At 30.9% G+C, this 13,146-nt stretch overlaps 6 protein-coding genes across 6 annotated transcripts; 3 read left to right on the top strand and 3 right to left on the bottom strand.

Annotated features, from left to right (window-relative positions):
- Positions 1-468: 468 nt before the first annotated feature.
- mcfB (EF-hand domain-containing protein) lies at positions 469-1,944 on the bottom strand (the record flags this gene model as incomplete). The annotated part of the gene is made up of 4 exons (XM_004358680.1): positions 469-858; positions 960-1,190; positions 1,280-1,720; positions 1,810-1,944. 4 exons carry the CDS (start codon positions 1,942-1,944, stop codon positions 469-471), a joined length of 1,197 nt encoding a protein of 398 aa, XP_004358737.1.
- Positions 1,945-3,292: 1,348 nt separating this feature from the next.
- On the top strand, positions 3,293-3,760 carry rps28 (40S ribosomal protein S28; the record flags this gene model as incomplete). The annotated part of the gene is made up of 2 exons (XM_004358679.1): positions 3,293-3,334; positions 3,521-3,760. The coding sequence occupies 2 exons, from the start codon at positions 3,293-3,295 to the stop codon at positions 3,758-3,760; spliced, it is 282 nt and encodes a 93-aa protein (XP_004358736.1).
- A 1,164-nt stretch (positions 3,761-4,924) lies between these two features.
- On the top strand, positions 4,925-8,286 carry DFA_00750 (uncharacterized protein; the record flags this gene model as incomplete). The annotated part of the gene is made up of 2 exons (XM_004358678.1): positions 4,925-5,076; positions 5,295-8,286. 2 exons carry the CDS (start codon positions 4,925-4,927, stop codon positions 8,284-8,286), a joined length of 3,144 nt encoding a protein of 1,047 aa, XP_004358735.1.
- An 843-nt stretch (positions 8,287-9,129) lies between these two features.
- DFA_00749 (uncharacterized protein) lies at positions 9,130-10,783 on the top strand (the record flags this gene model as incomplete). Its single annotated transcript, XM_004358677.1, has 4 exons — positions 9,130-9,170; positions 9,434-9,473; positions 9,754-9,782; positions 10,225-10,783. The coding sequence occupies 4 exons, from the start codon at positions 9,130-9,132 to the stop codon at positions 10,781-10,783; spliced, it is 669 nt and encodes a 222-aa protein (XP_004358734.1).
- A 127-nt stretch (positions 10,784-10,910) lies between these two features.
- Positions 10,911-11,564, bottom strand: DFA_00748 (dihydroxybiphenyl dioxygenase domain-containing protein; the record flags this gene model as incomplete). The annotated part of the gene is made up of 1 exon (XM_004358676.1): positions 10,911-11,564. The coding sequence occupies one exon, from the start codon at positions 11,562-11,564 to the stop codon at positions 10,911-10,913; it is 654 nt and encodes a 217-aa protein (XP_004358733.1).
- A 485-nt stretch (positions 11,565-12,049) lies between these two features.
- Positions 12,050-12,625, bottom strand: DFA_00747 (uncharacterized protein; the record flags this gene model as incomplete). The annotated part of the gene is made up of 2 exons (XM_004358675.1): positions 12,050-12,468; positions 12,601-12,625. The coding sequence occupies 2 exons, from the start codon at positions 12,623-12,625 to the stop codon at positions 12,050-12,052; spliced, it is 444 nt and encodes a 147-aa protein (XP_004358732.1).
- Positions 12,626-13,146: the final 521 nt, after the last annotated feature.

Raw genomic sequence — 13,146 nt, 5'->3', positions numbered from 1 at the left:
TAGAGTAGTGACTATAATAGATATACAGTGAGTGTAGGTGTAGATAGATGAGGAATATGAAACCTAGGTAAACTTTGAATCTGGTAATCTGACAGCTTCGATCGAGTTTTTGCAAGAAAAAAAGAAAAACGACTGTAATAAATGTAAATAATTATTTTAATAATAATACGAAAATTGATCAATATTACTATACAATGAAAATATCTTTAAAGTGTATAATCATCATTATTTATGGGAGGGGAGAGTTATTAATAAATTATTTATTATTTTCAAAAAAAAAATGAATTCTTTTCTTTTCTTTTTTTTTCTTTTCTTTTTCTAGTCTATTCTATTATATTCTATTATCTTTTCTTTTCTTTCTTTTGTTTCCATTATTAATTAATTATATTATTATTATTATTATTATTATTATTATTATTATTACTATATTTCCATCATCATAATTATTTATGTCTTGGTACCAATTTTTTAACCAGACGAATAAGAAACCTTTTTACTATCTATTCCTAAAAGATTTTTCATGAGTTCATATACACAAAAGCTGATACTGATGGCTGGGATGACCTTGAGATAACATGGGATCATACCCTTGTATAGACCCTTGACACCCTCTTCTTGAACTATTTTTTTGCATGCGTCAAAAGGACCAGAGTAGACTGCTGGCTTGCCTCCAATACCCTGGACCTGCAAACGTCGACGCAGCAAGTCGATTGGATAGGTGAATGTTTGTGCGGTGGCTCCAGAGACGGCTCCATATAAAAGAGATTGTGGTACAGATAAATGTTCTCCTTCGGGTGTGAAAAAATATTTTAATGATTCGTATGTTGTAAAATTAATGGCTACATATGGTGCTACACCCTAAAAAATAAAACAAATAGATTAAAAGTAAGTAAATCAAATAATATAATATATATATATATATATATTTGTATTATTTGTTTGTTTGTTTGTTGACATACCAATGCAGAGGTAAATAAACCTTTATATAAACCTGCATAACCTTCTTCTTTGACAACCGTTCTGTAGGTATTGAGAATTCCATTGTATTTTTGTTCGTTGATTTGTACTGTAAGTCTAGCTCTAATGAGATCGAGTGGATAAGTAAATAATAATGATGTTACACCAGCTGCACCACCAACAATTAGATTTTGTGCAGTTGTTAAATGTTTTTTTCCATCTTCCATTAAAAACTAATCAATAGATAGTTGTTATTTAGGTTAGTAATCATAATATTAATCAGAGAGAGAGAGAGTCTATCTAATCACTAGTCCATTCATACCTCTTTGTATTTTTCGTATGCTAAAAATTGAATGGCCGAATAAGGGGCGATTCTAATGACATTGGTTCCATTTCCCTTGAATAGACCCATGAGTCCCTCTGTACGGTACATTGTTCTGAGTGACGTAAAGACACTACCATATTGTGGAGCACCGCTCTCGAGATTCATCGATGACACTTGACGAAGGATCTTGAGACGTTCAAGTGGTGAAGTGCAAGTACGTGAGACTGCACCTGCAAAGCCACCGGCTATAAGTAACTTCCATGATGGTGTCTCTTGTGGTGCATGTATAATAGGCTTGCTACTAAATTGTAACCAATGCTCTGCGATATCTGATACTTCTTGTGATTTCGATGCTTGAAGAATATGATAGAATTCGTCCCATTCAATTGTATGATTCTTATTGCTATCTGCAATATCCATCATCTTATGAATTTGATCCTACAAATATATAATATTATATATCGATATGTTAGAGAATATGTTGTTGCCGTTGTTCTCTATATATAATAGTGATTTTTCAAACTTACATCTGAAACGTCTAATCCAAAGTCTTTGAAACCTTTCTTTAGTTCAGTCTTGTTGATCGACCCATCCTTGTCATGATCAAACTTGTCAAACATTTGTCTGAGCGTATTTCTACTCTTCTCTCTATCTGATGACATTCTCTCTCTCTCTTTGCTTTACTGTAATGTTTACTACTACCGACTACTATACTAACTATATATACTATTATTATTATTATTATTATGATTATACAGAATGAATTGTGTTATTACTGAATGTGTTTAGGTTAAAAGGTTAAATATATATATATATATATCTCTCAATCTAATGTTATTATTATTATTATGTAAGTGTGAGTAATGAATGAAAGAAAGAATATATCTAAAATTAATAATGACAAAGTGTGATGATGATGTGGGTGAAGGGTAAAAAAAGATAATAATGATGATGATCGGTTTTGTTGATGTTCACAAAAGAGTTATGAATGAGTGAATGAAGTTATCTTTTAATTTATCTCCTCTCTCTTTATCAGTCTCTCTTCTATGTATTATTATTAGATGACGATCGGACGGATGAAGAATAGTTATAAAATAATGAGAAACGATGATGATGGGTGATGTGATAATGACACTTCAGAGTTGGTCGATCTTGTTTCCCTCTTTTTAGTGGCTACCTTTTTTTTTTTTTTTTTTAATTTTCAAACGAGGATGTTTGTTTAATATTAATCGAACTCAAGCGCATGTTCCATGACAGGTCTTGCCACGGAACATATAAATGTGTTACCCCCCCCATATGTCCAATAAATTCAAAGACACATATCTTTTGATCTCATCCTAACCAACAACAATTCCAACCAAATAGGCAGAGTTAAGGAAGTAAAATTAAGAAACTAAATAAAGTATATGTAAGTATATTTATGGTCGTATCTTGACTCAATATGAAAAGATATATGTTCAAAACTTTAAAGAATCAAATCAAAACAATGAACTTGTTACTTTGAGGTTGGCCTCACTAAAAGTTGAGGTGGGCATTTTTTTTTACAAAACTCGTTACACGAGAATGTAAAAAAAAAATAGAATTTTTTTAATTTTTAAAAAAGCCGACTGCATCAAAAGTCAGCTAGTGACTTTTTTTACGCTCTTTTGCCTTTGTTGTTATCATACAAGAATTAGAATGGTAAGAGAGAGACACCGTCATATTCGATCAGATTAATCACAGCAGCGGGCAGCGGCAGCGGCAGACAGAAACATCAGTAGCATACATTATACATAGACACACACACACAGCATATATGTACAGAATGACAATCATTATTATTATTATTATACAGATAATCAAACATCATACAGATATTTAAATTTTAAACACTCGTCTCTTTTGGAAAAATATAAGAGTGAGGGTTGTGAACTTATATATATATTTAATATATTATATTATTCTATACTATATACATATATGTTGTATTCACATGCATGTATATGGAATGTAATAATAATAATAATAATAATGTCATCAAATAATAATAATAATAATAATCGTCATATGATAGTAGTCATGAATATTTGATAATATATAATATATGCTGCTGTTGTTACTATCTGCTACTACTGCTGTTGTTGTTTTAAAAAGATCAATATAGATAGATATATTTAAATTATTTTGATGAACCTCAATCACTTACATTTCAATCTATTATATAAATATACTTTATACTTATAATTACTATATTAACAGAGTACTCCAGCCCCAGCTACTACTGCCCCAGCCGCCGCTGCCGCCGCCGCCCCAACTGAAAAGATCCAATTGGCTAAGGTCACCGAAGTTCTCTGCAGAACCGGTTCCCGTGGTGCTGTCACCCAAGTCCGTGTTGATTTCTTGAACACCGATAAGCCACGTTCCCTCCTCCGTAACGTCAAGGGTGCCGTCCGTGTTAACGATATCCTCTGTTTGCTCGTATGTCTTTATTCTTTTTAAAAAGTCTTTCTATTTCTTTTTCAAATCACTAATCACTCTTTTTCTTTCTTTTTTTCATCACCACCATCTTAGGAAACCGAACGTGAAGCCAGAAGACTCAGATAAAGGGTACTTGGTTATATTCAATAGTATAATTAAAAACCTATGGCATTATAAATAATACAATCTTTCAAATCGTCTTTTTTTCTTTATTTATTTCTATTTTGTTTGTTTGTTTGTTTGTTGTTGTTTACCAGTGAAAATATAAGATTTGTTATCTTTGGAGCGTGGTTTGATTCATTATATATTTATTTATTACATATTACATTGTGTATATTTAAAAAATAATAATAAATTAGATTTTTGTATTTTATTTAGATTTTGAAAAAGATGGCTTGTTTATGTTTTTTTTTCTTCTCGAGTTTACTATACTTGTTGATTGATCAATCATCTCTTTCTCAAAGGTTGTAGTAGTATTGAATGATTGAATACTACTACTACTACTACTGCCACCCACGATCATCAACAACCTAGGCATCACATCACGTCTTCTCTTTGGCATCAACAAGCAATCAATCAATAATCAATCAATCATGACAGCACACTCTCTCCTGCTGTGTACGTGTCAGTGTCTGACAGACAGCCAACGAACTTAATTTAATTGGTGGGGTGGTGTGTTAATTGCATTCCCTTTTTAGTCAAACTCGTTTAAGACGACAGCTGCAATGAAAATTATTTATGCGCATCAGATATATAAACCCCACACTACCCACTCTAATAACAATATTATTTTGTTGATTAAAATATTTAAATAATTTTGGAGAAGCACTCTTTATATCAGAGTGATCATTCTATTTATTTCTTTTATGAAACTTGTTTCAAAAATCGTATGATATACAGATAATAATATTGGTCTACTATTATCTCTCTCTCTCTCTCTCTCTCTCTCTACTATATCCAACTCAATCTCTAAACTTAATTAACCATTTCTCTTTATCTTTTTTTATTTTTTATTTTTTTCTTTCTACTTACCATCTATCTATAGTCTTACAACAACACAATCATTACTATTACCTATCAAACAATCAAAAATCAAATCATTTATTTTAAATTCATTATCCAATCATGAACCCATTAATTATCATCTTTATTTTGCGTCTCATTGTATCATCGGTTTTTGCCAATATGTCTTGCAACAACCAAAATGTCTTTGTCAACGACACCAATTCATTGTCATCATCTTTTTCATTGTTCAACCATGTTGAACAACAACAATCAAATATCATCCAAAATAAAAATATTTCTTTGTCTATGATGCATCAATCATCCGTTTCATTGTCATCTTTTAATCATTTTGAACATCCAATCATTCTTATCAAAAACAAAAACAACAAAAACAACAACAACAACAACAACAATAATAATAATAACGATATCCATTCATCTATTTCACAAACTCAATTTAATTCAAATCAATGTCATTTACCATCAAACCATACTTTTATTCCTTTCTATAACAAAAAAATATTAACAAAAATAATAATAATAATAATAGTTTATCTTTTAATTCATCAATGTCAATTCCTTTAAATTTAAATGTTTTGTCCCAATTACATTTCCAGTTACCATTTAATCACTCAACCAACAACCATATTATTTTCTATGGCGACGACGAGGAGGAGGAGAAAGAGTATGTTCAATTGAACAGCAACACCACAATCTCATGTTTTAACCATGTTGGACATCAATTAATTTCCATCAACAATCCATTACCAATTAGTGGTTTTCCATCGTTTTCACACAATATTCACTTTAACTCAAGCCATGTTTTGTTTATCTCTAATCATTCAACAACCAAAAACCATATTATTTTAGAGGAAGAGGAGGACTTCAACAGCAGTCCAATTTCATTCTCGTGTTTCAATGTTAACCATCAATCAAATCTCATCTTAGAGGAGGAGGAGGTGGAGGAGGAGGAGGAGTCTGTTCAATTGAACAGCAGAAGCAATACTATCCCAGTTTCATATTTCAACCAATCAATTCCCATAGATAATAATAATATTTCATTCTTCGATGACCATCAACCATCGATTCCATGTTTTAAATCTAGTGATATTTTAACTCATTCAACAACCAACAACCACATTCTTGTAGAGGAAGAGTTTGTTCAATTGAACAACGGCAGCAAAAGCACACATTCATTAACATGTTTAGACCATGTTAAACATCAATCATCAAATAATAATAATTCATCATCATTGATTTCACCTATTCCATTTTCATCTGATTATTTTAACTCTTCAAAAACATCCACATTATATTTATTATCAAATACAATCAATTCAACAAGATCAAAGACAAGCCCATTTTCAAGATACTCCAGCAACATCTCAAGAATAGAAAACAACAACGCGGTAACAAGCTCTGACAATTTAAACCATTTTACTGATACCTCTTCTTTTATTTTTATAGATACAAAAGTTGACAACTGTTTCGGAACCAACCATTCAAATCATACAACAATTCAACAACAACAATCATCATCATTATCACCAATCAATCATAATACAATCCTCACCACAATCCATATTCTCAATTCAACTCACAGTCAATATTCACAAATCAATCCCCCATCTTCAAATAATAATAATAATAATAATACCAATGAATCAGCCTCACCTATTCACTCATTTCAATTGAACAACACCAACAATTCAATCTCATTGTTCAACCATGTTGAACATCAATCAATTACTATTAATAATAATAATAATAATAATTCTTTCCATCAATCAACCATTTTATTTTATAATTCAAGTGATATTCAATGTCAATCCAATCATTCATTCGTTCCTAACAACAATAATTATTTATTTTTTAATTCATCCATGCCAACTCCTTTTAATTTTCAATTACCATTAAATCACTCGACAATCAACAACCACATTCTTTTATATGTTCAATCGAACAACAACAAAACAACAAATTCAATCCCATGTTTCGATCATCAACCAATCATTTCCATCAATAATAATAATAATAATAATATTTCATTCTACAATGTCCATCAATCATCGATTCCATGTTTTAATTCAAGTGATATTTTAACTCATTGCCAATCAAACAATCTCCTCACCAATCCATCCACCCTCCACATTCATCTCCAATCGACCCACAATCGTCAAACCATTGGACAATCTTCTATTAATAATAATAACAACAATAATAACAATAACAAAAATACAAATACAAATAATAACAACACAAGACCAACAAATAATAATAATAATAACATCACAACAAATAATAATAATAATAATAACAACAATTATTCCTCTTACAATAACAGCAATAATAACATTAAATTAAAAAATACAAATAACAACAACTCATCATCATCATTCTCATGTTTCGACCATGTTGAAACATTCATCTCAGCCAACCAACAAACAAAAAATATTAATAATAATTATAATTATAACAACAATAATAACAATAACAATAATAATAACAACAACAATAATAATAATAATATTAACAACAATAACATTAAATTAAAAAAAACAAAAAACAACAACAACAACAACTCATCATCATCGTTCTCATGTTTCAACCATGTTGAATCATTCATCTCAACCAACAAACAAACAAAAAATATTAATAATAATAACAGCAATAACAATAACAATAATAACAACAATAATAACATTAAATTAAAAAATACAAATAACAACAACAACAACAAAGCCAACTCATCATCATCATTCTCATGTTTTAACCATGTTGAAACATTCATTTCAACCAACAAACAATCAAAAAATATTAATAATAACAGCAATAACAATAACAATAATAATTACAAAAATACAAATACAAACAACATCAGTAACACAAGACCAACAAATAATAATAACAACAATTATTCCTCGAGATCTTACATAGACAGACAACCCCTTCATTGTTCACCAACCAATAATAATCGTGATAATATTACAATATTTGCCGATCACTTCAGCCCATCCCCAATCCATATTCACCAATCCATCCACAATTCATATTCACCAATCAATCCAATCACCACACTCATTAATCAATCATATATTCCTCACCAATCAATCCACAATCCTCAATCACAAATCACTCAACAATCTTCAAATACTAAAAATACAAAAAATAATTATACAACAAACAATAATACAAATAATAATAATAGTCCAACAAAAAATAATACAAACAACAATCCAAATAATAATAATAATAATAATAACAATTTATTATATATACCACAATCCAACTCTTCCTACTCCTTTTTTACCTCTTCAATGCACATGCAACCTCCTCATTGTTCACCAACTTATAATAACATTCCAATTACAACAAAGAATAATCATAACAACATTACAATCTTTACCAATCACTCCAATCCACAATCCTCATTCACCAATCAATCATTCATTCGTCACCAATCCGCTAGTCAGTCGCCCGTCCCAAATCCTGTGATCAAGAGTTTCCAACCAACTATCACCACCATTCGTAGACCAACATAATTTACACTGTATCAAATGTTGATAATTTAATATAAATTTACTGACTCTTTTTCTTTTTATTTTATAGGTATACTAATCATTATTCTCTTCAACTCTTTTGGTATTAACAACATCTTAATAATACAATAATAATAATAATAATATAATAATAATAATATAACAACAATAACTAATAATAATAATAATATTAATAATACACAATAACTAATAATATTAATAATTACAAAAACCAACAACACTAACTAATAATAATAATATTAATTACAACCAACAACAATAACTAATAATTATAATATTAATAGTAATTACTACAACAACCAATTACAATCCTCTTCTTTTCTAAAAAGATATTAAATTACTTTTACCCAAGTGGTTTCCCTCTATTCCTACTCTTTACTTTTTATACATTTTCTGTTGCCATCGTCCATGTCCAGTCCATCATCGTCCATCCATGTTCCACGTCCCTAGGCTTTTATACCCCAAAAAAGATATTCAATTACTTTTACCCAAGTGGTTTCCTTTTAAAAAGATATTCAATTACTTTTACCCAGTGGTTTCCCAGGTTCGCCCCCGTGTAAGTCGATTTTCTTCGCATTGGGGGGCTTTTTTTTTTTTTTGGACTGTTCCCATGGTCTAAACAACCATGGGAACAACCAAAACTATAGTTTTTCTATTTATTTCTTTCTCTCTTTTTCCCTCTCTTTTTTATTTATTATTTATTTATTTATTAATAATACCCGCAAAATCAATATTATTTTTCTGACAAATTTAAAATTAATTAATTCATCAGAATTTGTAATAATTATTTGTAACAAATATTTGTGACACTTCAACTGTAGCAATATGTGTCATTATAAAGGTGTGCACCCAAAGATGGTTTATGGGTTTGTAACTTTAATTTATTAAAATTAAAACTTTAAAATAAAAATAAAATAAAAAAGCAACCACACCACTTCACCAACTCTGACTTTTTGATCAGACCATTTATTATTTTATTATTCTTGTATTTATAATTATAATTAAACTTGTTACTCACAACCAAATCAATATATATTCATACATATTATTATATATATACAGATAGATATATACTAGGTTGAGTACTCGAGGTGTATAGAAAAGCTATGATGATATTTTAGAGTATCAGGAATGTACTATTGCTGATACATGATAGAGTATGGTGGATGGTAGATACTATTGGATCATCTGCCTTCCATCCTCCACCATCCCTCTACCATCTATCAATCATCCATCTATTGTCTTTCCATCCACTATCCATCCTCTACCATCGATGCAGTCGCCAGTGTCATGATTTTCATGGTACCATCAAGGAATTAATCCCTTCTTCTCTTAAATATATTCATGTTAATGTATGTAAACAAAAAAAAAGAAATAAATTTAAACATGAATATATTAATGAATGATTTATTATTATTATTATTAGTATTGTCATTATTATTAGTTTAGGGAGCAACCATTTCAAACTTTGTTGGTATGTTTGAAATCTTTTTAAGTATCTATTATTGACATGGAATGTTACCACATGATCTTTCTGAAGGTGATGGAGGTCATGGACATTGTAATGGTGGTACTCCATCTACCATTCTCTATCCACCATCCACCCTCTATACACTGGTAGGCTATCGTCAAACATTATTCGATTTCCAGCCACAATTGCGCATAATCAACCATCTTCCATTGTCCGCTCGCCACTGAAAATCAAGAATGCATCATATTTTATTGGGATTGATGGATAATGAATATTCATAGTAATGATGGACCAATTAAAATAGAATCACAAAGGTCCAACTTTGAATATCGTAATATTATTTTATTGGCATGGGCAATGGACAATAATTACGGTTTTGATTATAATGATTGTTTAATACAAAGAAACCAATAAAATTAAATATCTTTTATATTATAATTAAATCTAAGACTTATTTATCTCTATCCATCCTCTCCATCCATCCATCATCCATCCTCTACCATCCTCTATCCATCCCTCTATCATCCACCATCCAACATCCATCCTCTATCATCCATCCTCTATCATCCATCCTCTCCATCCATCCTCTCCATCCATCCTCTCCATCCATCCTCTCCATTCATCCTCTCCATTCATCCTCTCCATCCATCCTATATCATCCTTCCTCTATCATCCATCCTCTCTATCCATCCCTCTACCATCCATCCTCTCCATCCATCCTCTCCATCCATCCTCTCCATCCATCCTCTCCATTCATCCTCTCCATTCATCCTCTCCATCCATCCTATATCATCCTTCCTCTATCATCCATCCTCTATCATCCATCCTCCATCCACCCTCTCCCATCCATCCTCTCCATCCATCCTCTACCATCCACCCTCTCTCATCCATCCTCTATCATCCATCCTCTACCATCCATCCTCTCCATCCATCCACTATCATCCACCCTCTCCCATTCATCCTCTATCCACTATCCACCCTCTACCATCCTCTATCCATCCTCCATGATATAGGACACTAGTTTGTATATATGGTCAGCCGATCAACAAATAATATGTTCGATTAGATAATATTTAGCGTTTAATGTACAAATATTTGTATAATTATATTTATTAATTATTATTATTATTAGTTTTTAGTATTTTGATTTATTTTGTTCTTCTAATTCTAAGGCCTTTTCATATTCAATTACCTTTTCCAATGATTCGTGATGGAACTTTGCAGAAAAGGTTCTACGTTGATCGATAGAGTCGGATGGATGGTTGAGAGCTAATTTATCTTCTTTGGTCAATTCACATTCCACCTCTACGTCGGCGTTTATTTCCTTTTTGAGAGCAGCCAATATCCATTTGGCACCACCGTGTTGCTTGATTTGGGCATCGTATTGGTCGATAAATGATTGGAATTCTTGGGTGGTGACAAATTCAACGTGTTCGAGACCGTCTACTTGTGGCTTGGATGGCTTGGGTGATGGCAGTTCGACCAATGGGATTTGTCTTGTTTGTTGTTGACCGGCGGCATTGGTGTAGTTCCAAACGATTGGTTGTTGCAACTTGAACGTACAAATGGGACGACCATTGATGACGGCCTCTGACAATAGTTCATGTCCATCTTTGAGGAATGCTTCTTTCTTGGTATCATAGTTTTCTTGTGATGACACTCTATAGCAAATATGATCAGATTCGAGTTGATCAACTGGTAATCCACACTTGTACAAATGTTTGAATAATATTGGTAAGAATACATCATAATCTCCAATAAGTGTTTTAAGTGTTTCAGTGTATGTCATTGTTGTTAAATATATATATGTTGTTATATAAATATAGATTTATATGTGTGTATGAATGGTCGGTGTGTATGAAATACAATTGTTGGTGGAAACTAAAACAGCGTGTTTAAATAGTTGATCTGTTGTACAATACAAATGACGAGGTCAAGATATATCTATAAATATAAAATAAGAACAATAAGAATCAGAATAATAAGAACTCTAGCTAAGAATTAAGAAGGTTTAAGAAGATTTCAAACAAAAGAGATCTTTTTTTTTTTTAAGAACGAGCCCATTGTTTTATTCGGTAGACTCGTCTGTATATTTATACAGCTTGTGACGATGAATGAAATTTCACCAACCAGGCATGTTGTACAAAGAGTATATATTATATATATATGTATTAGAAGAAGAATAAGACTAATAATAATAATAATCTATTGTTTATTTTTTAAAAAAGAAAGATAGACATAGAAGGATGATGATGATTTGATCTTTTAATCATTTTAATGATTAAAATATGAAGTGTAGTGTTGTTCCATCAAAGGATGAGAGGATTCAGATTTACTAATGACAAAGACATGACAGGCATCATTTGGTATTTCATTCTTGTGACGTAGACTTGCCAAAGCTGGATCCATTTGGATTTGTGCCATACAGAGATTCATCGATTGCCATGATGAGAAGAGGTAAGCCTCTCCGTTGTTATGAAGATCAGTACCACCGTAGCTAAGGACCAACGAGTGAAGGATAGCTTTGAGAGTGGCTGGTGTCTGCTCGGCAGTGGCTCTACTGGCCATTCCTGGATCATTCCACTGAAAGTAGAGTACCGATCGATCATCAGAACCAATGATAAACAAGTGAGTCGTAATCTCTTCGGCATACTTGTGTATATTCGGACCTACTCTATTCTTTTTACAATCCTCTTCAAGTAAAGAATGAAACTTTCCTAAAACATCAACATAGATATCGATAGATATGGGTAAATATTATTAGAGATTTCTAACAGATAAATCTATTCACACAAATTTTTAGAGATATAGAGAGAGATACAAACTTTTTTTGGGAGCAATTAAAACCATGGTATTATTTGTATCAAATTATTTATATTGGAAATCAATATCGAATGTATATGATATGTATTAATGGATGGACGTATGTATGTATGTATGTTGTCATGACATATTTTAATTTTCCATGGTTGATAAACCCTTATCTAAAACCAACTATTATTTCTTTTCAAAAATGAATGATGATGACACATTACGATAATATTATATTATATTATATTGTACCTTCTTCCTCTTTCTTTTCATTCCCTTTCCTTTCATGATCCTCAAACAAACAACCTTGTAAAGTTTTTATTTATTAGAATAGGAATTCCTATCTCTCTCTCTCTCTCTCTCTCTATTCTATTCAAAAGTTGGAAATTCAAAAAAGCTTTGCTATTTGTTTATTAAACAATTAATCGTATGTAGATTTAATATTTTATAAATATTTAATATTAATATTAATAATACTATTATTATTATTTTATTATTGTTATTGTTATTTTATAGGATTTAATATTAAAAGAAAACTAAAAAGGTGAATGTTTCATTAT

The sequence above is a fragment of the Cavenderia fasciculata genome (assembly GCF_000203815.1).
Source record: "Cavenderia fasciculata unplaced genomic scaffold Scf_Dfasci-F-a-25c12.r2-5, whole genome shotgun sequence".
Taxonomy (NCBI): Eukaryota; Evosea; class Eumycetozoa; order Acytosteliales; family Cavenderiaceae; genus Cavenderia; species Cavenderia fasciculata.
Note: the sequence above shows the minus strand (reverse complement) of the source record. Positions and strands in the feature narration are given on the sequence as shown.